Consider the following 27165-nt stretch of genomic DNA (forward strand, 5'->3'; position numbering starts at 1 on the left):
TTTTTTTGGTGACAAAGTTCTGAATTACTCAAAGGAATTTCTTGTTCCTTATGTGTTTTTGACAGACTCTTATGGAAACGATGTTTGTTTTTTACAGAAATCACGTTGTTTGTTTTTAATGTGACATGGCAGTAATTTTTAATAGGACAAGGGAGCTGGGGAGGAGCAAAGCCCTGCTGTCTGTGTCTATGGACGCAGACAGCGGAACTGGGGAGCAAACCAGCAGGAGTACCACCATAGCAAGCAGCTTGCTGGGTGGCGTACTCAGCAGGGGGGGGTTTGGCAGCCAGGAGCACTGGCGGGGGACCCCAGAAGATGAGGATCATGGTTGCTCTGTGCAAAACCTTGCATGGAGCAGGTAAGTATAACATGTTTATTCATTTTTTTTAAAAGTGAAGCTTTAACATCACTTTAAGCTGCGATAATTGCTCGTTACCTTTATTTAATGTTGCAGCTTCCATTTGTATTAACCTCAATAAAGATTTGGCCTGCCCTTTCCTACTAATGCTGGAATCAGTGTGGCGATTTGGGAAGGACACATTAATGTTTGATGTTAATGTGTTGTGCTATTATAAATGCCTATGACTCTAAGCAGTCATGCATAAAGTGCTAGTCTGGGACTGCTGCCCTCTTCTAACATGATGATTCCAGTTAGCTATATTTTATCAATTAGGCACAGATCCCTGCCTACAGCTTAATAAAGTGTATGTCAAGGCAAAAAATTTCTTTTGAAGTTTGAATAGCACAGGGAAGGGTTAAGCCGACCATAAAAGGATCGAATCTCGGCTGGTTCAGCAGGCATCAGCCGAGATTCAATCCATTTATGGGCAGGCTGATTGTACCCAAGTCAATCCATCGATCGATTTGGATACAACCAGTTTGTCGGATTTTTACATGCGATTATTGTCAGTGGCTATAGCCACTAGTAATGATCACAGTGTTCTCCCAGCCAGGAGGGCTCCTTGTATCCCCTGCCAGGAGAACACAATAGCTCCGTGGGAGGGATTCCCCGATCAACACAGACAGTGCTGATGGGGGAATCGAGCGATTTTCTTTCCTGCAACCCGTTGTTCATGTTGGAGAAATCTGCTTTAATTTCTTGTTGTGTCTTCAGAACAATTTTCCCAATGGTACAGAAACCTGTATGCACCTACAGTATCTCACAACAATGAGTACACCCCTCACATTTTTGTAAATATTTTATTATATCTTTTCATGTGACAACACTGAAGAAATGACACTTTGCTACAACGTTAAGTAGTGAGTGTACAGCTTGTATAACAGTGAAAATTTGCTGTCCCCTTAAAATAACTCAACACACAGCCATTAATGTCTAAACCACTGGCAACAAGAGTGAGTACACCCCTAAGTGAAAATTTCCAAATTGGGCCCAAAGTGTCAATATTTTGTGTGGCCACCATTATTTTCCATCACTGCCTTAACCCTCCTGGGCATGGAAATCACCAGAGCTTTACAGGTTGCCACTGGAGTCCTCTTCCACTCCTCTATGACAACATCACGGAGCTGGTGGATGTTAGAGACCCTGTGCTCCTTCTTTTTATAAAGCAGCAGTGCAAGATCCACAGGGTTCTATTAGATGTTCCACTCCTGACATTCTTAGTGAGTTTCAATCTTTCTATATTGATTTTTATTCAGCTAAAGTACATCCATCTAAACTGGACATTGCTAATTTTTTGAATGGTTGTTCTTAGCCTCGGATGTGCGGATGCTTACCACTCCGTTAACAGAGGATGAATTGCTTACAGCCTTAACGCAGACCCCTAATGGAAAATATCCAGGGGCTGATGGCTTCCCTTCTGAAGTGTACAGGAGATACATAGAGCAATTGGTACCAGTAATGCTGAAGATCTATAACCATGCATTTCCAAGGGGGAACTTGCCTACCTCAAAAAATGAGGCAACTATGGTTTTACTACTAAAACCTGGAAAAAAACTACCTGCTTCCCGATTTGTATAGGCCTATTTTTCTTCTCACCGCCAATGTAAAGATGTTGGCCAGATTGTTAGCTTCTAGATTAGCGAAGGTCATACATAAACTGATACATAGGGATCAGTCTGGGTTTATCCCATCTCGTTCTACTGCACAGAACCTTAGGCGCCTCTTTTGAACATATAGCTTCCAGTGGACAACCCAGGGAATGGGGCCATTTTTTCTTTGGATGCAGCTAAAGCTTTTAAAAGCGTTGAATGGCCCTTTCTCTGGGAGGTCTTGGAACGCTTTGGGCTGGGTAATGATTTTATTACGTGGATCCGAGTTTTATATGCAGCTCCCACTGTTCAAATCAGGTAGAATGGCGAACTTTCAGACCCCTTTGTTTTGCATAGAGGCACTCAACAGGGGTGCCTTCTGTCGACCCCCTGCTATTTGCCTTGGTCCTGGAACCTCTGGTGGCACACATTCGTAGGTCCTCAGACATTGTGGTGTTTATTAGGGGTCCACAGAGTGATGTCATTTCCTTATATGCAGATGGCACACTACTGTATTTAGAAAACACACAGAGATCCATGCGAGCTGTGATGGCCCTTATAGAAGGCCATGAAGCATTATCCGGGTTCTCTATAAATTGGGACAAGTCTTTCTTTCTACCTTTAGATCCATTGATAATCCCTCTTCCAGATTGTGCTAAGACCGTACAGATAGCCTCCTCTTTTTGTTATCTGGGCATACAGGTCACGTCCGATCCCACTCAATAGATAGAGCTGAATCTACTCCCACTATTACGTAAATTTCGAGAGAAATGCGGTTCATGGTGTAAGCTTCCCTTATCAGTGGTTGGGAGGATAAAACTTAATAAAAATGGTGTGAGCCCCCTAACTGTTGTGCATTTTTAATAATTCCCCAATTTGGATTCCCCATAAATCTTTTTTTTTTAGAATAGATTCCCAGTTTCGGGATTTAATATGGTGCAAAAAAACAGCCGAAATTAGTCTAGCACAGGGCTTGACAAATTTGCCTGAAATCTAGGAGCCAGCTAAAAAAGTTAGGAGCCAGTTTTTTTTTTTTTTAAACTAACAACCAAGCTTTATTTAAAAAAAAAAGCTGATACTAAATTTACACATAAATACGACTAGAACCCTGCTCTCCTCTATAGGGCAATCGGATGGAAACAGACCGTCTGTCTGTTTCCATTCGATGCCATCTGATCCGATCCACGGGATGGATAGAAAATAGAACCACCATCTGTCTGTTTTTGGCGGACAGGATCAGATGGCGGCAGATTACCGCTCCATAGAGGAGACTGAAGGATCCGATCAGGTCTGTTGGAGAAACTGACAGGTGGACCTGATCAGACAGCCTGTGTGAAAGGGGCCTTCGGCTGTGTGGCTGTGGCATGGCAGGGACACGATATATATATTTTTATATATATTTCAATAATTGAAAAAAAAAAAAAAAAAATGAAAAATTATTATTATTTTTTTAAATAATTTAAAAAATAAATAAATAATAATAACCACACTCTACTCCATCTCCAGTGGACAGGGAGATGAAGCCTGCAAAAACTTCCATCTCATATCCTCTTGGGAAGGAGATGGGCAGGAACTGAGAACAGGCAGTAGAAACAGTCATTAGTGACTGCTTATGAAACTCCCGGCCACCACAAGAGGGCGCCAGTTCCCCGTTGGAAGCCTCTCTCATCTCACAGAAGAAGGCCAAAAAGCCGGGGCCTCAATTTTCAGACGGCGCGGTAGTCTGTGCACTCAGCGGGGAGGTGGGGGGGTGCAAAAGGGACTGGACACCTCCTGCAGGGCACCCCAGGCGCCAGGTCGCTAATTCTAGTCGCCAATGCGACCTGGCGCCCGGGGTTTGTCGAGCCCTGGTCTAGTAACCGTGAAAATGGGAAAAAAACAGGGTGGTTTGGCCATCCCTCGCTCCAGGGCTTATTACAAAGCTTCCCAAATACATCAATGTGGAGGATGGGGTGAGGTGGACCCATTTGACTCCATTAGAGCCCGTCTAATACCGTGGAATTCTACCTGCTCTGCCCTCACATATTTAGAAGCAGGGTTCCCACATGTCGTCCCTACAGTGCCGACAGTTACTCTACTGAATACATTGTGGAAATATGTTAAATCTACACTGGGAATTCAAGGATTTTTGTCATACACCCCAATCTGGCGCTATTCTAACTATAGATAGATACTTTAGCTTGAAGATTTTAGTGAATGGGAAAGATTGGGGATTAGATTTATATCTCAGCTATACGCAGGTAGCCAACTTAAATTCTTTGCAGGATTACAAGAACAGTTTGCCCTTCCTAGGAACCACTTTTATAAATATTTGCAGCTGAGACATGCCCTTCACTCACAGGCTCGCGGTTTCCAGGCTCTCTTTAGTAGACCCTCCCAAAATACACAAAGCTCTTTTGCCATCAGACAAGAAGGGACTGATATCAAGGACCTATTCGATTATACTTCATTCTCTACAGGATGCTTCCAATTTACTGTGTAGGAGGGAGTAGGTGAAGGACCTGGGTGCTGTAGGAGATGATACTTGGGACCGCTTGTTTCATGGGAGGAAACCAATGGCAAACCTAGACAACGTTATAAAAACCAGAGACTTCATCCTACCGACAAAATGCTGTATAGTCAAAGCTATGGTATTCCCAGTGGTAACCTTTGGCTGTGATAGTTGGACCAGAAGGAAGGCTAAATGCTGAAGAATTGATGCTTTTAAACTCTGGTTTGATCTTCTTGCCATCCAAGGGATTTTCAAGGAAGCCTCTGATGATGTCCTTTCCTATGACGACACGCGTAAGGCGACTCTGCACGAAGAGATCAGCACGCTATGTACACCGCGGTCCTTTGATTCATGTTATGCTCCAAAACTTTCGCATGATTGTGAGTACATTTCTTTTATTCAATAAAAGTCTACTTGTACAGTCTACACTATTGTCCTCCTCTGTTCTTTGAGGTTCATTGGTGGTATATTGGAGATACTGTGAATAGTTCCTGTGGCATATCCCTTCCTTGGTTGAGCTGTCTGAGAATTTTACATTGCCTGTATATGATCACCATCTGGTAAGCAGTTAGTGTGCTCATCACGACTGGGTGTATATTCCATCTGACTTCACCATTGGTATTTGGGATCTCGCTCCTACTTTCCTTCCTCCATATACTGTATTGGACATTTTGGACTGCAAGAGGACGTTTTTATTCAGTTTTATCATAATTTTTGGCGCTGCTTTTATCTCTTTTTTTATGTTTTGCTTCTGCGCCTCTGGTTTTGGCCTCTCAGAGGCTCTTACACTTATTTCTGCTATACAGAGCATACAGAACACCCATTTAATTACATCAGTGGGGATGTGGGGATACCCCTTTATGTCCCAAATGTCAGATAGATCATGGGGATATCGTTCTCATGATATGGAGATGCCCCAAGCTCTTCTGTTATTGGACAGATGGTATTGGAGTCATTTCAAGGTTATTCAACATTCATCTTACTAGACATCCTATTGTTTGTTTGTTTGTTTGTTTGTTTGTTTGTTAGGGGGTCTTGAGGAGGAGACTGACTCCACATGCACATGTAGAAATTCTGCACCTACTATACATTGCACGAAAACGTATTGCTGGTACGGGATATCTCCTTGGATCCCTTCTAGGAAACAATGGATTGAACAAGTGAACAATATGCTTATACGTGAGAAGCCAACATATCAACACAGGAATGTCTCCAAAAAATTTTATTCTTTGTGGCAACCCTGGTTGGATGCCTGGATCTTGCACCACACCAGTTGGTAATGAATAGATTACTCGAGGGTTGAGGCCCATCGGGGAAGAGAGCTGATCATTCAATAGTTATGCATCTAAGGCTAGCCTGACAATTTTCTTTTTTTTATCGGTTTTGTTTTATGTTCTTTTTATGTTTAGTTCCTTTTTTCTGCTTTCAATATTTGATATGGTGCACTGTATAATTTTAATACTGCAGACATTGTAATTTTGTATTTATGTTTATAATGTCATGGATCTATGCACTGTTGCATGATTTACATGTTGGTTTTCATTTAATAAAACCTTTTTTCTGATAAAAATAAAGAAGCAACAGTAAGAACAGGACATGGAACAACTGACTGGTTCAAATTTGAGATAGGAGTGCAGCAAGGATGCATAAGTTCACCCTACTTATTTACCCTATATGCAGAGTACATCATGCAAAATGCCAGAATCGACCAATCACAAGCCGGAATTAAGATCACAGGGAGAAATATCAACAACCTGAGATATGCAGACGATACCACACTAATGGTAGAAAGTGAAGAAAAACTAAAGAGTCTCTTAATGAAGGTGAAAGAGGAGAGAGCAAAAGATGGCCAAAAATTAAACAATACGAAAACTAAAATCATGGCAACCAGTCCCATCACTTCTTGGCAAATAGAAGGAGAAGAAATGGATACAATGACAGTTTTTATCTTCCTAGGCTCTAAGATCACGACAGACGATGACTGTAGCCATGAAATTAAGAGACGCTTGCTTCATGGGAGGAAATCAATGGCAAACCTAGACAACGTTATAAAAACCAGAGACTTCACCCTACCCACAAAATGCTGTATAGTCAAAGCTATTCCCAGTTGTAACCTTTGGCTGTGATAGTTGGACCAGAAGGAAGGCTGAATGCTGAAGAATTGATGCTTTTGAACTCTGGTTTGATCTTCTTGCCATCCAAGGGATTTTCAAGGGTCTTCCCCAATACCAGTCAATCCTGAAGGAAATCAACCCTGACTATTTATTCACTGGAAGGACAGATCATGAAGCTGAAACTCAAATACTTTGGCCATCTAATGCCAAGAGAGGGCTCATTGGAAAAGACCCTGATGCTGGGAAACATGGATGGAAAAAGGATAAGAGGACGACAGAAAACAAGATGGATAGAAAGCATCATTGAAACAATGAACATGAAGTTAAAGAGGTTGTAAACCTCAGAAAAAAAAAAAAAAAAAACTGAAAGACAAGGGCATAATGAGCTAGTATGCATCGCATACTAGCTCATTTTGAAATACCTTAGACCGAAGCCCCCGCAGCGCTGTCTGCTCACTGGTGACATGGCTGACACGTTCAGTTGTCTTTTTTCCGGGTTTGCGCCTCTGGCCATCTGATTGGCCGGAGCTGTGATGATGTCACTCCCGTGCATGCGCACTGGAGCAGCCGTTCACAGCACAGGGCTCTGAAGGAATGGCATGGGTGGCCATTCCTTCGGAGCGCATGAGCCAGTGAAGTCACTGGCTGAATGCAAAGTAAATATCTCCTAAGCGGTGCATGTTTAGGAGATATTTACACTACTTATAGGTAAGCCTTATCATAGTTATCAAGTTATAAAGGAAGCTTTACTTCCTCTTTAAGCAAGCTCTTGGAGGCAGTTGAGGACAGAAAAGCCTGGCGCGCTATGGTTCATGAGGTCATGAGTCGGACACGACAAAACGAATGAACAACAGAAACATCATAAATACTTTGACAGAGGTTTTAACATTTCCCTACTTTATCCAAAATATATAAAAACTTTTAGCTTTACATATGCCTCAGTGTTAATTTTTACGTCAAATTTAGTTTTAGTCATAGTCTTAACTAATAGGATGGGGAAGTAAATGAAAGTGAAGGGAGTGCACAGGGCAGAGATCTGGCGTGGGGAGGCTGTTATTTTACACAGTGCTAAGCACTGCTACAATGCTGGGAGGGGAAACACTCACCATGTGGTTTGCAGGGCATTGTTCCAGAACTCAGACAGGGGGAGCCTGCGTCTCTCAGCTAATCCTTGTCAGGGGGGCTGGGGCTTTAACAGACAGGTGGAGCTCCGAAGAAAGCAGAGATTCAGGTAGGTAAAACGTCCCTCCTTCACATTTTCTGTTTTTGCTATTTGACGAAAATTTAAACAGATTTTCAATGTTTTCGTCTAATGTTATTTTCATTTAGTTTTTGTCACTGAGCGCATGTAGCTGATGAAAATATGACGAAAATATCTTCGTCAACCCAATTACCACGGATACACGTTAAAGAGGAGCTACAGTTGGTTCTGGATAAATTAAAAGTCAGAAGTTACAAATACTGTAGCTGCTGACTTTTAACAAACATACCCATACCGGTTAAGGGATCCAGGGCTGTCATCACCTTGACCGGTTCTTCGCCGTTTTTTAGGTCCCTAGCACTGCCAACTTGCTTGTGGGAAGCCGGGTGTAAATACCAGCGGCTTCACAGCTGGCTCCCCACTGTGTGAGTGGTGACATGCTTTCTGAATCGACCTTTCTGATCATGCGACGTGTCCCAGGAGGTTGTGGGTTGTCAGTTTATAGATCAGTAAGTCCCACAATAATACTGAATCTATTAGATACCAGTGAGCAGTTTACTAATCAGATAAAGAAGAGATATCAGCGCGACTCTGTATAAATATGCACACTAGTGACAAGTAATTAAATTGATAAATAAAATTAATAAGATAATGATCGTGGCCGCTATATCAAAACATGTAAATCACTGCACATACAGAAAGCAAATAAAAAAATAAATAGATGCAGCGCCACTGATCCCAATATAGTGCAAATAACAATGAAATGTGTGCAAAATGTGAAAGGTATACCCAAAGTGCTATAAGAATGCAAATTTACATAATTCCTAAATGAATCAATATAAAGTGCTAACATCAATAATCAATGTATGATTCGCATACATACATCAAGAAATTGTGCAAATGAGCAAAATATTATTAGATGTCTTGCGTGACCACATCAAATAAGCAAAAACCACAAGTGTTAAGTGACATAAAAGTTTACTAATCAGTACGTGTATCTTTTTAGGCACTGCGCAATACCAGGACAATGAAGCAATATTTGTTCATAACCGATGTAACCAAGACATATCGGGAAGGATTTCTTGGTTCAGAGATCATTACAGCATACTGTAAAAATGTTAAGCAATTTTTCCAGGAACAACAATTAAATAGTCATTTCTTTGTAATGACAGGCTGTGTAGAAAAATGAAATAAAGATGCAATACAGAAAATATGCAATTTTACCTTCAGTGCCTTCATGCTTTCATACAAATTAAGGCCCGTACACACAATCAGAAAATCGTATGAAAAATACCGCATTTGAAACGATCGTACGATAATCAAATCGTTGGTACCCAGCTTTTGAGAACCAATCACGACAATTTATGCAAAATCATCTGATGGGACAAGCACGAAAATGTTGTTGCACGATTTTCGGTTAATCAGTACAGTTTTCGTCTGAAAATACAATACAAATACACTACAACACATTACATCAAGTAAACGACGGACGATTATTCGCCTGATAATCTCATTGTATGTACTAGGGATCGACCAATTATATTGAGGGCCGATATGCACTTTCCCCGATATATCGGAATCTGCCCTGGAGGTTACCGATATTGCAGAAAGTGCTTGTACTGGAGTGATGCCTGCAGCTAGAGGCATCACCCCGGTACCGGCGTCCATAGCCAACGGTCGGCTGTCTTATAATGACAACTGATGTGGCTGAGAAGCCGCTCGGTTGTCATTACAAGGATCGGGAGGGGACGTCCCCCCCTCCCGCCGACTTCCGTGGCTCGCCCGGGTCTCTCGTCCCACCGGGAGACTCGGGCAACCAGCCTGCACGGCCGCCGCTGAAGACCCGATCAAAGCCGCATTCGACTCTGATCGGGTCTCCATGCAAAAACCCAGAAGCGATGTCACGAGTGACATCACTTCCTGGTACTGTCTGGTGCCAGATTCAAAAAGTTTGGCTGTTTTGAATGCTTTTAAGTGCAAAGGAGGGGTTTGGGGTCTTTTAGAACCCTAGATCCCTCCACAAAAGTACCTGTCAATCGATACCGATATGCATTGGCCAAAATATCGAGTATCGGTAACGAAAAACCGACATCGGCCGATCACTAGGCACCAGGCATTAGACAGTTTCATGTGGACAGTTTTTTTTTTTTTGCACGTGAGTAAGGCCCCTTTCACACGGGCGTTCCGTATGTCCGTATATCACCCCATCCGTTTGCGGGTGATATACGGACATAATGCATGTCAATGGGATTGCGGATGTCAGCGGATGACCATCCGCTGACATCCGATTTGTGTCCTTTCAGTTTTGTTCCATTATTTGGAACGGAACAGAACCCTATTTTTTCTTCCGTTCAAAAAACGGAAAGGACGCAAAATCGGATGTAAGCGGTGTCATCTGCTGGCATCCACAATCCCATAGACATGCATTATGTCCATATATCATCCGCAAATGGATGGGATGATATGCTGACATACGGACCGGATGACACAAATGTCATCCGTGTCCGTGGAAAAAAAGAAAGTGCCGGAGCGGATCTCAATACGGTCCGCTCCGTGTGAAAGAGGCCTTAAGCTGGCCATAGACTGATCGAAATTCAGCTGGTTCAGCAGGGACCGGTTGAATTAGATCATTATGTGGCCATACCTGTTCAACAGAAAATGATTGTTAAGCTGGATACACACTATACAATTTTCTGAAGACTTTTTCCTTTAGATTTACCAAAACCATATAATATGAGGTCAGACCTAAACACTTTCAAATTGTATGCAATCAGACAGGCCCTTGCACTACATAGTAGAAGGGTAAATCTAAAGGAAATCTACCAAGAAAAGTTGCATTGTGTGTATCCAGCTTTAGATTGACTTGAACAAGTTGCAACACTTTTGTCAATCAGCAGCTTGAGCCACTAATTAGTGTATTCTGACAGCACCAGGTCCCGCTTTCAGGATACAATGGCCCAGCAGAAGGGATTCACATCCACATCGTAAATAGAGAATTCAGTTTGTTTCGTTCAGCCAGAAAAAAAAAAAAAAAAAAACTACCCACCTATGGGCAGCAATTTGTCCAGGAACAACAATTAAAGAGAAATTTCTTTAACAACATGCTGTGTAGAAAAATGAAAGATGCAACACAGCATTAGAAAAACTACCCACCTTTGGCCAGCTTAAGACAAAAAATACTGGGAGTTACATTGAAATCCAGTGAAAAGGTCATCATATTTTAGAGAAGTGGCATTGGACAATGAAAATGTGAATATATTACCAGCATCGTACAATATAAGAGTATGTGTGTAGTTTTTATTTAAAGGGCAACTCCACTTTCTTGGGGGAAAAAAATAGCAAATAAAGAAAAAACAATATAGCATATACAATTGCGACAGGGAATTTTCGTCCGACGTCCGATCTGCCGATTTTCGGCTTGTTAGTATGATGCTTCCGACAACCGACTCCGACTTTTCGGCCGAAAAAAATTTGGTGTGCAGGCTATATAATTTTTGTCTGCCGTCAAAACACGGCCGATTTTCGTGCAGTCAGTACAGATTTCGACAGGGAAAAATCTAATGAGCAAGACTGGGCATGCTCAGAGAAGAAAGAAAGAAAGAACACAAAGAAATCAAACCAACACATGACATCACTTCTGAAGTAGAATTTTGTCGGGTGAGAAAATTTGTGTGCAGTCTAGGCACATTCCAACCAACAAAACACCACTGGACAAAAGACGGACGATCGGTCGGCCGATAATCGTTGCGTGTGTACTAGGCTTTAGACTACAGACAGAGATCATGCATTAACCACTTGCCGACCAGCCTCCCAGTTATACTGCCGCAGGTCGGCTCTGTTACGCGAAACAACATACATGTACGTCGTTTCGAGTAGCAGATAGTGGGGGCCTGCACGCGTGCCGATTGGCTAGAGGGGGAGCCAATCAGCGGGTCCGACTGACACGATGTCCGTCGGGCACCTGCGTTTACACCCCAATGGAGACAGAACGGCAGTCTGCCGATGTAAACATGGCAGACCGCTGTTCTGTCAGTGATAAACACAGGGATCTTGTGTTCCTCCTATTTAGGAACACAGGTCTCTGTGTTCATCCAATAAGTAAATCCCCCACACAGTTAGAAAGCACCCCCTAGGGACACATTTAACCCTCTGATCGCCCCTGGGGCTAAAAGTGTCATTAGTACAGTAATAGTGCATATTTTTAGCACTGATTACTGTAGTAACGTCACTGGTCCCCCAAAAGTGTCAGTCAGGTGTTCGATCTGTCCGCCGCAATATTGCAGTCCCACTAAAGATTGCTGATCGCCACCATTACTAGTAAAAAATAAAAAAAATAAAAAAATAAAAAAAAAAACATAAATCTTTCCCACGTGATAAATTTTGCGCAAATCAAATATACACTTATTGGGATTTTTCTTTTACCAAAAATATGTAGCAGAATACATTTTGGCCTAAATTGATGAAAAAAAAAAATCGTATTTTTTATTAATTTATTTTTTTGGTTTATAGTGCAAAAAATAAAAACCGCAGAGGTGATCACATACCACCAAAAGAAAGCTCTATATGTGGGAGAAAAATGGACATCAATTTTTTTTGAGTACAGTGTCGCACGACTGTGCAATTGTCAGCTAAAGTAATGCAGTGCCGTATCGCAAAAAATGGCCTGGTTATTAGGGGGGGAAAAACCTTCCGGTCATGGTACACACGATTTGTTTTCGTTGACAGCTCCGGTTGGAGTCGCTGTACTAACAATCCGATGTTAGTACAGTGATCACCCCCGCAGAGCTTTTGTGTTTTGACAGGGGGAAGTCCTCCCCGCCAGAACACTCTACTCAGCGCTCTCAGCCTTTGCTGAGAGCGCTGATGGGGAGACCGTCTGCCTCTGGTTTTCCAGCATGAACATCTGACAGAAGTCAGCTGAATGGCCAGCTTTTGTTGGACCAGCTGCCATAAACATGGGCCAAATGTCGGCCAATTTGTATTGAACCCGCCATTGTCGCCTGACATTCGGCCTGCGTGTACTAGGCTTTACTCTACTATTGGCTCAGTGTACAAGCTAACAAATGACACCATGAAACTACATAATCAATGCACATCTTATGCAGATGAAAAAACGCAAGGTGCAGGCAGGAAGTTTTTTAAAGTAGTTGTGAAGGCAGAAAGTTTTTTATCTTAATGCATTCTATGCATTAAGATAAAAAGCTTTCTGTGTGCAGCAGCCCCCCTAATACTTACCTGAGCCCCCTCTTGATCCAGCGATGTCCATGAATGTGTCGGCCGTCCGGGACTATTCCTTCTGATTGGCTGAGACACAGCGTTGGATCCCACTTCTGTCAATCAAACTCAGTTAGCCAAAGAGGAGAGAGAGAGGGGGCAGGGCTGAACCACGGCTCCATGTCTAAATGGATACACAGAGCTGCAGCTTTGCTCGGATGCCCCCAAAGCAACTCGACAGGAGGGAGGGGCCAGGAGCTCCAGACAGGGACCCGAGAAGAGGAGGATCCGGGCTGCTCTGTGCAAAACCATTACACAGAGCAGGTAAGTATAACAGGTTTGTTATTTTAATAGAACAAATAAACTAGACTTTACAATCACTTTAATGCCTTTACAGTGGTTGTAAACTTTAGGCCTGAAATATGAACAAAGCATATCCTTCTATAATGTTTTACATGTCTCAATTAACCACTTGCCGACCACATAATGCTTTTATACAATGGCAAAATGGCTCTCCTGTGCCAGGTCATGTACCTAGTACATAATCTGGCACTTCCAGGTAGGGGGGCGCGTGACGGCTGTGCTGTGATCTGCCTTTACAACTCCTTTAGGCTGCTGGCACTGGGGTTGGACACTACCCCTGTGCCTCCTGGGCACCGAACACCGGGATTTAGCAGACATGGGCCAAACCACCCTTGTGTATGAGGCCTTATAGCGACAGGACCAACACTTACTACCATTACAACACAGTTTAATAAAATAATTCATCATATTTCACAATATCCGGCAGTAAACTATTATATATTAGTTACGTGAGGATCTTCCAATACACCACACACAAAATCTGCAATCCATTTCAGGTCACCCAGCTGAAAGTCATCGGGAAAGCACTTTCCAACAAATACATATTTTATCTCATTGGTTTGCAGCAGATATAATACTGGCTGCAGTAACCTGATACATTATTAATGTTCTAATGCCTGCTTTGATTTTCTCAATATACGCCATAAATTAGGTCTTGCCCTATTGCTTTCAGCTCATCAGATCTCCTTAACCTCTTCCCTTCTGTGTAATGCATGAAGTGGCCCTTAATGCTGAGGCATTGCACATATGCATCCATGATGGGCTGAGGTTGTTTTTCTGTGGGCTCCCAGCACTCTAGCCAGGCTGTCCCTGACAGCTCTAAGTCATGACTTCTGATCAGGAGTCAGCGGGACGGGGTCCCAGTCATGTGACTGTTGTGAGAGCCAAATCACAGGAGTCATGTAATCAGGAACCTTTGAAAAACAATCCACCGCAGAGCACTTTTCAGCGTGGCATCAATGGCTGCTGCATGTGAAAATTAATCAATCTTACAAAGCTAAATTCAAACATTTGATGAACTATTACAGGGGTCCCTAAACTTTTCCGAGCCACATCATATACTTTACAAATACAGTAAAACCTTGGATTGCGAGTATAATTCGTTCCGGAAGCATGCTTGTAATCCAAAGCACTCTTATATCAAAGCAAATTTCCCCATAAGAAATAATGGAAACTCAGATGATTCGTTCCACAACCATTTATTCATAAGTCCTTCAGTTTATAGTCCATATAAAAAGATTATAGCATTGTGATAGGTTATATAACCATAAAATGTCCATCCACAAATAGCCACTTCCACAAGGGGATTAGAAGCAAAATCCAGTAGGAGCTACAGAGTATCAAAGAGAAGAAAGGCGCCTCTAAGTGTAGCAATATGGTTCCATTTAATGAAGGTACAACATTTAGCAACTCACATGGTTGATGAATAAAACAGGCACATCTAAGTATGCAGGCATCCGGGGTAAAGCTGTCCACATGGACTATCTTCTGCACCGCCGGCTGCTAGTCTGTAATCCTGACCGGGAAGACCACTGCAGTAAAGGGATCTAAAAGCGAGGGGCAGCATGGAAGGGATGACGTAGATGGCGGTGCAGAGGATGGTCTATGTGGACAGCTTTAGCCTGGATGCCTGCATACTTAGATGTGCCTGTTCCAATCATCAACCATGTGAGTTGCTAAATGTTGTACCTTCATTAAATGTAACCATATTGCTACACTTAGAGGCGCCTCTCTTCTCTTTTATACTCAGCTGTGACTTGAAGCTACTTGTATATCAAGACATCGCTTGTAAACCAAGTCAAAATTTATTTGAAAATTTTGCTTGTCTTGCAAAGCGCTCTTAAACCAAGTTACTCTCAAACCAAGGTTTTACTGTACTCATTGGCTGAAAAAATTCCCCATCAGGGTCCCCCCTACATTAGAATCCCCCTTACACACCAGGGTCCCTATCGGAATACCCCCTTACACACCAGGGTTTCTATCGGAAATACCCCCTCACACACCAGGGTACCTTTCGGAATACCCCCTCACACACCAGGGTCCCTATCGGAATACCCTCTTACACACCAGGGTCCCTATCGGAATACCCTCTTACACACCAGGGTCCCTATCGGAATACCCTCTTACACACCAGGGTCCCTATCGGAATACCCTCTTACACACCAGGGTCCCTATCGGAATACCCTCTTGCACACCAGGGTCCCTATCGGAATACCCTCTTGCACACCAGGGTCCCTATCGGAATACCCTCTTGCACACCAGGGTCCCTATCGGAATACCCTCTTGCACACCAGGGTCCCTATCGGAATACCCCCTTACACACCAGGGTCCCTATCGGAATACCCTCTTGCACACCAGGGTCCCTATCGGAATACCCTCTTGCACACCAGGGTCCCTATCGGAATACCCTCTTGCACACCAGGGTCCCTATCGGAATACCCACTTGCACACCAGGGTCCCTATCGGAATACCCCCTTACACACCAGGGTCCCTATCGGAATACCCTCTTGCACACCAGGGTCCCTATCGGAATACCCTCTTGCACACCAAGGTCCCTATCGGAATACCCTCTTACACACCAGGGTCCCTATCGGAATACCCTCTTGCACACCAGGGTCCCTATCGGAATACCCTCTTGCACACCAGGGTCCCTATCGGAATACCCCCTTACACACCAGGGTCCCTATCGGAATACCCTCTTGCACACCAGGGTCCCTATCGGAATACCCTCTTGCACACCAGGGTCCCTATCGGAATACCCTCTTGCACACCAGGGTCCCTATCGGAATACCCTCTTGCACACCAGGGTCCCTATCGGAATACCCTCTTGCACACCAGGGTCCCTATCGGAATACCCCCTTACACACCAGGGTCCCTATCGGAATACCCCCTTACACACCAGGGTCCCTATCGGAATACCCTCTTGCACACCAGGGTCCCTATCGGAATACCCTCTTGCACACCAAGGTCCCTATCGGAATACCCTCTTACACACCAGGGTCCCTATCGGAATACCCTCTTACACACCAGGGTCCCTATCAGATTACCCCCTTACACACCAGGGTCCCTATCAGATTACCCTCTTACACACCAGGGTCCCTATCGGAAAATCCCCTTACACCAGGGTTCCTATCAGAAAACAACCTTACATCAGGGTTCCTGTTAGAAACAACTAGCGTATTATTTCTACCACTGACACCAATAATGGAGTACTATTCCTCCCACTGACACCAATAATTGTGTACTATTCCTCCTGCTGACACCAATAATTGTGTACTATTCCTCCTGCTGACACCAATGATGGCGTACTATTCCTCCCACTGACACCAATGAGGGGGTACTATTCCTCCCACTGACACCAATGATGGGGTACTATTCCTCCAACTGACACCAATGATGGGATACTATTCCTCCCACTGACACCAATGATGGGATACTATTCCTCCCACTGACACCAATGAAGGGGACACTATTGGGACACTATTCCTCCCACTGATCGACTGGAAAGAACCCAACAAGCAGGTTGTACAGAAGTTGATCGGTATATTGACTTCTGTACAACCAGGGTGCCCATACATGGACTAAAATTCGTCCTGTCCGTGCTGAACCAGCTGAATTTCGATTATTCTATGGACGGCTTAAGTGTGAACAGGGGCTCACACTAGTTCTCCTGCGTTTAAGGCTTGTTCACGCTATTTGTAGAGAGAGATCGGTAATTTATTGCGCTAGAAAAACGCATGTCTCTGCCAGGGCACAAAGATAGCAATTGTTTTCTAAATGCCCTGTTTATACACTGGTGTCATGTGCGGTGTGGAAAAAAATGGAACATATGTAACATACATATAAATGGATAGAAACACATTACAAGTGAAAGTAATGTGATGATTCAGGAAATAGCGAAAAAAAAAACCAGGGGTGTCACGTCACCATGTAGAAAAATACATTGAAATGCACATAAACTGTATGTGAATGTGAAAAATGCATGCGTGTTTCTTTCCTGGCTTGTTATGTGTGTTTTAGTGTGAACAAGCCCTCAGGTTCATCTGAGAGTCTTTTAAACAATGGAGACATTATTTTAAAAGTACATACAAACTTTTTCCTTCCCAGATCAAGTTCTCCATTTTTTTTTATGTACTTGCGTTTGCATGTGATCTACCCTGCCCCTGGAAGGACTTTCCTCTAAATGCAGGTAAATGCACAGTGTAAATTCTACTATTTAAAATCAATAAAGCTCACCACACACATTACTATCAGCTTTAGGCTACATTCACACCTGAGCATAGCGTTTTCGCACGTTTTTTACCACGATTTTACCGCGATTTTTACCGCGATATTTACAGGCGTTTTTTGTGCAGGCATTTTTAGATTGAATAGAAACCAATGGAAAACGCCTGTAATCTGCCCAAAAAGAAGCTCATGTACTTTTTTGAGCGTTGGGCGTTTTGCTTACAGCGTCAAAACGCTCAGATATGAACAGGGGCCATTGAAATGAATAGGATTTGTCTTGTTGGGCGTTTTGAGAGCTGATCCTAGAGCAGAAAAACTCCCCAAAAACGCCTAGATGTGAACGGAGCCTTAGGGTCAACATACACCTGGCAACCCGAATGTACAATCTGTACCAAAACTGTGTAATATGCGCACCTACCTATTCTGTCCAATCAATTTCTACTCAGCCTAGGTTCACACTAAGGCCCCTTTCACACAGGCGGACCGTTCAGATCCGCCTGTCTGTTTTTTTGGGGGATCTGAACGGTCCCCCCATGCATTCCTATGGGGCATCGGATGTCAGCGGAGACATGTCCGCTGACATCCAACCCGATCCGATCCGTCAAATCTGGACGGATGGAAACCCTATTTTCCATCCGTCCAGCGGATCGGATGGGATCGGGTGAGAACGGACCGTTAACATCCGATTTCCCCCATAGAGATGCATGGGGAACTGTCAGCGGTGTCTCTGCACACAGCGCGGAGACACAGCTGTCCTCCTGCTGCTCAGCGGGGGAATCGGCGGCTCGATCCCCCGCTGAGAAAAACGGAGTGTGTGAAAGAGCCCTAATGCGGTGCGGGAAAGGCCGTGATCCATGTGTGTTTCCCGCACTGCATTCCAATCGCACTCCCCTTGTGATCCGCTGTGGGTGTCAATACAAATTGAACAGCACCCCAAAAACAGGTTGCAAACATAGTGTGTTTGCCTGCACCTGATGGCATGGCACAAAACCACCATGCGATCCAGTTGCAGTACAGCTCCAAAAAAAAGTGCACGCCTTGCGATGTGATTTTAACCCATTCAAAATGAATGAGCTCAAATCACATTGCACTGAATCGCATGTGAATTGTAAAGGAATGCAGTGTGGTTCCTGTGCGATTCACATGCAATTCAGTGTGAACCGAGGCTTAGGCAGACCCTTGCGCTACATAGTCGTTGGTAGATCTAAGGGAGATTGCACAGTCAGATTGTAATGTGTGGTGAGTTTTAAGGCTCGATTCACACTAGTGCGACTCCAAAGTCGTGTGATGTAGAGTGCGAGTTTCAACTTTTAAGTGACTTTACACTCAGTGGCACTCAAGTTGCATGAAACTCGCATCAAAGTAGTACAGCAAATTTTTCAAAATCGCTACAACTTTAAATAGCATAGATTGGAACGGGTACCATTGAAATCAATGGAGAGCGACTTGTAATGCGACTTTATGTGTGTGTTTTGTGTGGCTATCACATGCCTGGCAAAGGGGTCCTACAAGGCTCCGAAAAATTACACTACACCAGGGGTCTCCAAACTTTATATACAAAGACCAATTCACTGTCCTTTAAACTTTGGGGGGTGGACTTTGGCTGGAGGGGGGGGGGAATGTCCTGGCATCAGTGGGAGTAAACAATGCCACGTCATTAGTATTAGAGGAAGTAATAGTGCCCCATTGCTGGTATCAGTGAGAAGTATACTATAGTGCCCCATCCTTGGTGTCCGCGGGAGGAATAGTGCCCCATCCTTTGTGTCCGTAATAGTGCCGCCTTCCTTGGGGTCCTTCGGAGGAATATTGCTGCCTTCCTTGGGGCCCATGGGAGGAATAGTGCCCCATCATTGCTACCAGTGGGAGGAGAAATAGTGCCCCATCACTGGTATCAGTGGGAGGAGGAATAGTGCCCCATCACTGGTATCAGTGGAAGGAGGAATAGTGCCCCATCACTGGTATCAGTGGGAGGAGGAATAGTGCCCCATCACTGGTATCAGTGGGAGGAGGAATAGTGCCCCATCACTGGTATCAGTGGGAGGAGGAATAGTGCCCCCATCATTATTATCAGTGGGAGGAGGAATAGTGCCCCATCATTGGTATCAGTGGGAGGAGGAATAGTGCCCCATCACTGGTATCAGTGGGAGGAGGAATAGTGCCCCCATCATTATTATCAGTGGGAGGAGGAATAGTGCCCCATCATTGGTATCAGTGGGAGGAGGAATAGTGCCCCATCACTGGTATCAGTGGGAGGAGGAATAGTGCCCCATCACTGGTATCAGTGGGAGGAGGAATAGTGCCCCCATCATTATTATCAGTGGGAGGAGGAATAGTGCCCCATCATTGGTATCAGTGGGAGGAGGAATAGCGCCCCATCACTGGTATCAGTGGAAGGAGGAATAGTGCCCCCATCATTGGTATCAGTGGGAGGAGGAATAGTGCCCCCATCATTGGTATCAGTGGGAGGAGGAATAGTGCCCCCATCACTGGTATCAGTGGAAGGAGGAATAGTGCCCCCATCATTGGTATCAGTGGGAGGAGGAATAGTGCCCCATCACTGGTATCAGTGGGAGGAAAAGCTCCCCATCACTGGTATCAGTGGGAAGAATAATGTCCCCTGGTCAGTGGCAGGAACAATGCCCCACTGTTGCTGACGGTTGGAGGGAATAATGCCTCAGGGACCAGATAAAAGCATGCAAAGGGCCGCATTCCGGCCCCTGGGCCGCAGTTTGGAGACCACTGTACTACACTGTTTGTGATGTGATCTTACTTCAATAAAAAAAAAAAACTTTTGCACATAGTTGAAGATCCTTGATGTGTTGGTGAATATTTACATTCCTTACATTTGTCCAACGGTGCATGACCAATCACACTAGTGTGAACGAGCCTCAATCTACCAACAACCGAGGGCCTGCCTGATTGGAATTAAAATTGATTGGATCAGTTAGGTAGGCCTTCCTTTTACATAGCTGTTGGTAGATCTAATAATGGCCATGGAAATAATGATCTGATTGAACAATTCAGGCAATAGGATTCAATATAAATTATTGAAAAGACATCAAGTTTGAGAAAAATTCATCTATTACATCAAAATGAATCTGAACAGAAAATCTGATTATAACGAATAGCATAGGTTAGGATAGTAGTAAAGCCTTGTACATGCTGTTAGAAAATCAGAAAAAAATTGCCACATTGTTGCATTTTCAGTTCGTTAGTAGATGCTTTTCAGAGCCAATCTGGACTATTCAGATGAAAATTCCAATAGTACATATCGGAAAATGGATCTCGCTATTAGTCATAACATTACATTTCTATTTAATTAGTACATTATTCATCCTATAAAACATGAATGAACAAGTCAGTGCATGATCGGAAACAAAGTCTGACCATAGAGTAGACATAGACTGTAGCTATGTATATGGGAAGTTGTCCCGTCACTAATTTTTGGACCATTCTCACTTTCAACTGTTCTTCCAATTTACTAACCGTACGTGTATGGTGCATCGAGCAATCTTTGTAATATTTTTCTCCCGGGGCGTAAAATTTTCAGTGTTCAGAGGCAGCATACAGCAACGCTCGGTACAAACCGTCCAGTTAGCTGCAGCCGCAGGAACGCCGACCCCCAGAGTCGCAATGTCTGGGTCGGTCGCTCTATTGGCATAGAGCTGCTTAGATGAGGAGGTATAGGCCATTGATGAGTACAGGCCACCACTGACAGTTGATGATCCTCAGTGTTTACAACTGCAGGTGACATTCACCGGCGGCCGTGTGACTGTTGCCTGACTCAATCGATCGTATATAAAATCATTCCTATGGCAACCGTAAACTTGATTGTACAGAGATTGTAACATGTATGTGGAAATCCAAATGCACTTCTATTCTATAAATGCAGGATTGTCAGGAGAATGAGGCCCAATGATAACACATAGCAGTTCTCCATATGATAAAGCAGGGTAACCCATTGTGATGAAGTGTAGGTAGGTCCCCCCCTGTGTGGGTGATCAGAGTAACACCTAATTACCTGTTCTGCCATCCCTGGATGAGGTTGGTGTACTTGCTGAGCAGCCCTTCTATGACTTGTCTCTGCTCCCTTCCTCCTCCATCCCCAGGCTGGCCGATCCTCCCGGAGCTCTGTCCCCGTCCGGACGATGATGGAGAGGATCCTGCAGAGGTGGCTCTACTACTGCTCCGGCTGCTGCTGTTACTGCTACCTCCTCCCGCCCTGTCCATGGCCCTGATACCGACCGTATACTTTCCACACTTCTCTCCTATACACGGCTCTCTATTCCATGCGGCTTCCTGCTCCGCTCCGTCCTCCCAGTACTGCCTCCATCATAGAGAGGAGAGGAGGAGGCGGAGGAGGGGACGTGTCCGCACTACATGTGTGTCTGCCTATCTGTCACTTCCTACATGGCACTCACCCTCTGCTCTCCGGTCTATGGCAGCGCCACCTTCACTGACACACCCCCTGACTGACAGTGCCAGCTCCTCACACTCTACGGAGGGAAAAGCTTCAGAATATCCCACAGCTCAGTCATGAGGGAGAATGTCAACAAACATTGGCTCTGTACTTTCCTTTCTGTCTAATAAAGTGACCAATACTTGGTGCTGTGCTACCTTTACACCCCGCCAAATATACCACCCCACCAAATATGCCACCCTAACACCCCACCAAATATACCACCCCATCAAATATACCACTCCAACACCCCACCAAACATACCACCCCACCAAACATACCACCCCACCAAATATACCACCCCACCAAATATACCACCCCCACATCCCACCAAAATTTGCCACCCAAACACCCATCAAATATACCACCCCACCAAACATACCACCCCAACACCCCACCAAAATTTGCCACCCCAACACCCCACCAAATATACCACCCCATCAAATATACAACCCCACCAAATATACCACCACATCAAATAGACAACCCCACCAAATATGCCACCCTAACACCCCACCAAATATACCACCCCATCAAAATATACCATCCCACCAAATATACCACTCCAGCACCCCACCAAATATACCACCCCATCAAATATACCACCCCACCAAATATACCACTCCAGCACCCCACCAAATATACCGCCCCATCAAATATACAACCCCACCAAATATACCACTCCAACACCCCACCAAACATACCACCTCACCAAATATACCACACCCCACCAAATATGCCACCCTAACACCCCACCAAGTATACCACCCCATCAAATATACAACCCCACCAAATATACCACTCCAACACCCCACCAAACATACCACCTCACCAAATATACCACACCCCACCAAATATACCACCCCATCAAATATACCACTCCAACACCCCACCAAACATACCACCCCACCAAACATACCACCCCACCAAACATACCACCCCACCAAACATACCACCCCACCAAATATACCACCCCACCAAATATACCACCCCCACATCCCACCAAAATTTGCCACCCAAACACCCATCAAATATACCACCCCACCAAACATACCACCCCAACACTCCACCAAATATACCACCCCATCAAATATACCACCCCACCAAATATACCACTCCAGCACCCCACCAAATATACCGCCCCATCAAATATACAACCCCACCAAATATACCACTCCAACACCCCACCAAACATACCACCTCACCAAATATACCACACCCCACCAAATATGCCACCCTAACACCCCACCAAGTATACCACCCAAACACCCATCAAATATACCACCCCACCAAATATACCACTCCAACACACCACCAAACATACCACCCCAACACCCCACCAAATATGCCACCTTAAACATACCACCCCAACAAACATACCACCCCACCAAATATACCACCCCACCAAATATGCCACCCTAACACCCCACCAAATATACCACCCTAACACACCATCAAATATACCACCCCACCAAATATATCACCCCAACACCCCACCAAATATACCAGCCCAAACATACCAACACCCCACCAAATATACCACCCAAAACACCCCACCAAATATACCACCCCAAACATACCAACACCCCACCAAATATGCCACCCCATACATACCACCCCCCAAATCTCCACCAAATATGCCACCCCAAACATACCACCCCACCAAACATACCACCCCACCAAATATACCACCCCAATGCCCCACCTAATATGTCACCCCAACACCCCACCAAATATACCACCTCAATACCCCACCAAACATACCAACCCAACAACCCATCAAATATACCACCCCAACACCCCACCAAATATACCACCCCAGCAACCCACCAAATATACCACCTCACGAAATATACCACCCCACCAAACATACCACCCCAACAACCACACCAAATTTACCACCTCACCAAATATACCACCCCCAACACACCACCATATATACCACCCAAAACCCCACTTCATCTCCCCACCAAATATACCACCCCAACTAAAAACCTCCACCTAAAGGCAAACTTCACCTGGAGAGCTCATTCACAGTGGCGTCACTAGGGTTGGAGTCACCTGGTGTAGTAAAACATGTTGTCACTCCCCCTCCCCCATATCTATGTATATTACAATACCTCTAGAGGTAGACAGTGACCTCCTCCCCATTCCCCAGGTATATATTGGACAGTGTAAAGAGATATATATGTATAGTTCCTGTACAAGTAGACAGTGACCTCCTCTACATCCTCCAGATACGTATTGGACAGTATATAGAGATATCTACGTATGTATATTACCTACACAGGTAGACAGTGACTTCCTCCCCATCCCCAGGTATATATTGGACAGTAAATAGAGATATCTATGTATGTTACCTGTACACGTAGATATACATATAAAGGTTTACAGGTAGACAGTGACCTCCTCCCAATCCCTCAGGTATATATCGGACAGTTCATAGAGATATACAGTATGTGTAAAGTTCCTGTACAAGTAGACAGTGACCTCCTCTACATCCTCCGGATACGTATTGGACAGTATATAGAGATATCTACATATATTACCTGTACAGGTAGGCAGTGACTTCCTCCCCATCCCCAGGTATATATTGGACAGTATTTAGAGATATATATGTTTAGAACCGGTACAAATAGACAGTGACCTCCTCTATATCCACCAGGTACGTATTGGACAGTATATAGAGATATCTACGTATGTATATTACCTATACAGGTAGACAGGGACCTACTCCCCATCCCCAGGTATATATTGGACAGTATATAGAGATATCCATGTACATTACCTGTACAGGTAGACAATTACCTCCTCTCCACCCCCCTGGTATGTATTGTACAGTATATAGATATATGTATGTATATTACCTGTATAGGTAGACAGTGACCTCCTCCCCATCCCCCAGGTATATATTATTGGACAGCATATAGAGATACAGTATCTATGTATATTACCTGTACAGGTTGATATACATATACAGGTAGACAGTGACCACTTCCCCATCCCTCAGGTATATATCGGACAGTATATAGAGATACGAATCTATAGTTGCTGTACAAGTAGACAGTGACCTCCTCCACATCCCCCAGGTTTATATTGGACAGTATATAGAGATATTTATATATAGCACCTGTACAGGTAGACAGTGACCTCCTCCCCATCCCCCAGGTTTATATTGGACAGTATATAGAGATATTTATGTATAGCACCTGTACAGGTAGACAGTGACCTCCTCCCCATCCCCCAGGTTTATATTGGACAGTATATAGAGATATTTATGTATAGCACCTGTACAGGTAGACAGTGACCTCCTCCCAATCCCCCAGGTATATATTGTAGAGCAGGGGTTACCAACCAGTAGATCGCAAACAGGTGACTGGTAGATCACTATTCCACATTCCAGAGCATCAAATAGAGATCAATGCAGAGGGACTACTTGTAAAGTTGGAGCTGTAGTAGGGAGCAAAAGCTGCATAAGCCTATGCCTCCTCTGTAGTGCGGGTTCTGCTCCCATGCGGAGTGATGCCAACTGCACTTCTAATCCCGGCTAGCAGTCTCCAGAGTGGTGCCAGTAGCAGGTAAAAGGAGATATTCAGGTCAGTGTGAAGCAATACACTGGGCATAATAGTAAAGGGATGCTTTCACACTGATGTGTTACTGTTTACCCACACCGCAGGTGCAGTGCAGTGTACCTGCAGCTCTCCTCTGAAAGTGTACCAAAACTCCTGAGTTTTAGTATGCTTTCAGAAAGTGCACCACACCTGCTGGATATAATAAAAGTCTATGCTAAAGTGAAGCTGATCCAGGAAAGTTGCAGATGCACAGCGCTGCACCTGCAGTGCAGGTAAACCACAGCTCATCAATTTGAAAGCATCCTTATAGGGGGCTCAGAACAGTAAGGGATCATTTACATTTGCAGTCTGGGGGGTGGTAAAACGCCATCGTTTATCACCCCTACCCCAACCTCACCCAACAGGGGTGTACACATGTCCTAGCAGGAGTTATACGCCCTGTCATAGATGGTGAGTGTAGCACCTGCCAAGCATGACCCATAAGGCTGCTCTGCAAGTGCCCTGCAACCTTGTGAGTGCAGCAAACAAGGAGTTAAAGCAGGCAGCGTTGTGTTGCTTTCTGACCACCTGCTTTACCCCTTGGATCCCGCAGAAACATGCAGTTGCAGGACGCTTGCAGAGTGGCGCCATTTACTTGAATGGGTCGTGATTGGCAAGCAGTAGAACCCACCAAAAGCAACAGGGGAAAAAATTACTGCTGCTGCACTTGTACACCTTTGGCTGCTGTTTTAGCAGGTAAAGGTGAAGGAGATCAGGGGTGGTAAAACCGGGACTCAACCGCAGGGTTTTACCACCCCCCAGCTTTAAATGTGAACAAGCACTAGGGGTGTTGCTGCCAATTGCAGAAGGAACCGTGCATTCATCTAAGGCTCGATATTTCCTAAATGTTTTGCAGGACAATTTCATGGGTCAGATGGTGAACGCACCAACAAGAAACAATGCGTTACTAGACCTACTGATTACTAGCAATACAGAACTGATCACGGATGTAGAAATACGGGGCAACTTTGGAAACAGTGACCATAGGTCAATTAGTTTCAGTATAAACCACAGAAATAGGAAACACAAGGGTAATACAAGAACACTGAATTTCAAAAAAGCCAACTTCCTCAAACTGCGTTCTTTGCTAGACCAGTGGTTCTCAACTCCGGGCCTCGGGACCCACTAACAGGCCAGGTTCGCAAGATAACTGAAATGCATCACAGGTGATATATTTTGCTGCTCAGTGATTGCAGTATTCTAGTCTGCATCTCCCCAAGGTGATACTTAAAATCTGGCCTGTTAGTGGGTCCTGAGGACCGGAGTTGAGAACCACTGTGCTAGACAATATAAAATGGGATAGAATCCTAGGAAAAAAGAACACTGAGGAAAAATGGGAGTGCTTTAAGAAACATACTAAATAAAGGTATTGGCCAGTGCATTCCAACAGGGAATATGTTTAAAAGAGCTAAAATAAACCCTGGGTGGCTAAACTCCAACGTAAAAATGCATAAAAAAACTAAAGAAAATACCTTCAAAAAATACAAGGCTGAGGG

At 44.4% G+C, this 27165-nt stretch overlaps 1 protein-coding gene across 2 annotated transcripts in view; it reads right to left on the reverse strand.

Annotated features, from left to right (window-relative positions):
* OSBPL10 (oxysterol binding protein like 10) overlaps window positions 1-22009 on the reverse strand; it is a 745381-nt gene extending 723372 nt beyond the window's left edge. The window contains exon 1 of one of the 2 annotated variants that reach the window (XM_082258274.1): window positions 21621-22009. In XM_082258274.1, the coding sequence (XP_082114400.1) occupies window positions 21621-21829 (209 nt within the window). In that variant the 5' untranslated portion in view covers window positions 21830-22009. The remainder of the gene's footprint in view (window positions 1-21620) is intronic. The other variant, XM_082258273.1, reaches the window with a different exon arrangement.
* Window positions 22010-27165: the final 5156 nt, after the last annotated feature.

This window comes from Pelophylax lessonae (assembly GCF_965119305.1).
Source record: "Pelophylax lessonae genome assembly, chromosome: 5".
NCBI lineage: Eukaryota > Metazoa > Chordata > Amphibia > Anura > Ranidae > Pelophylax > Pelophylax lessonae.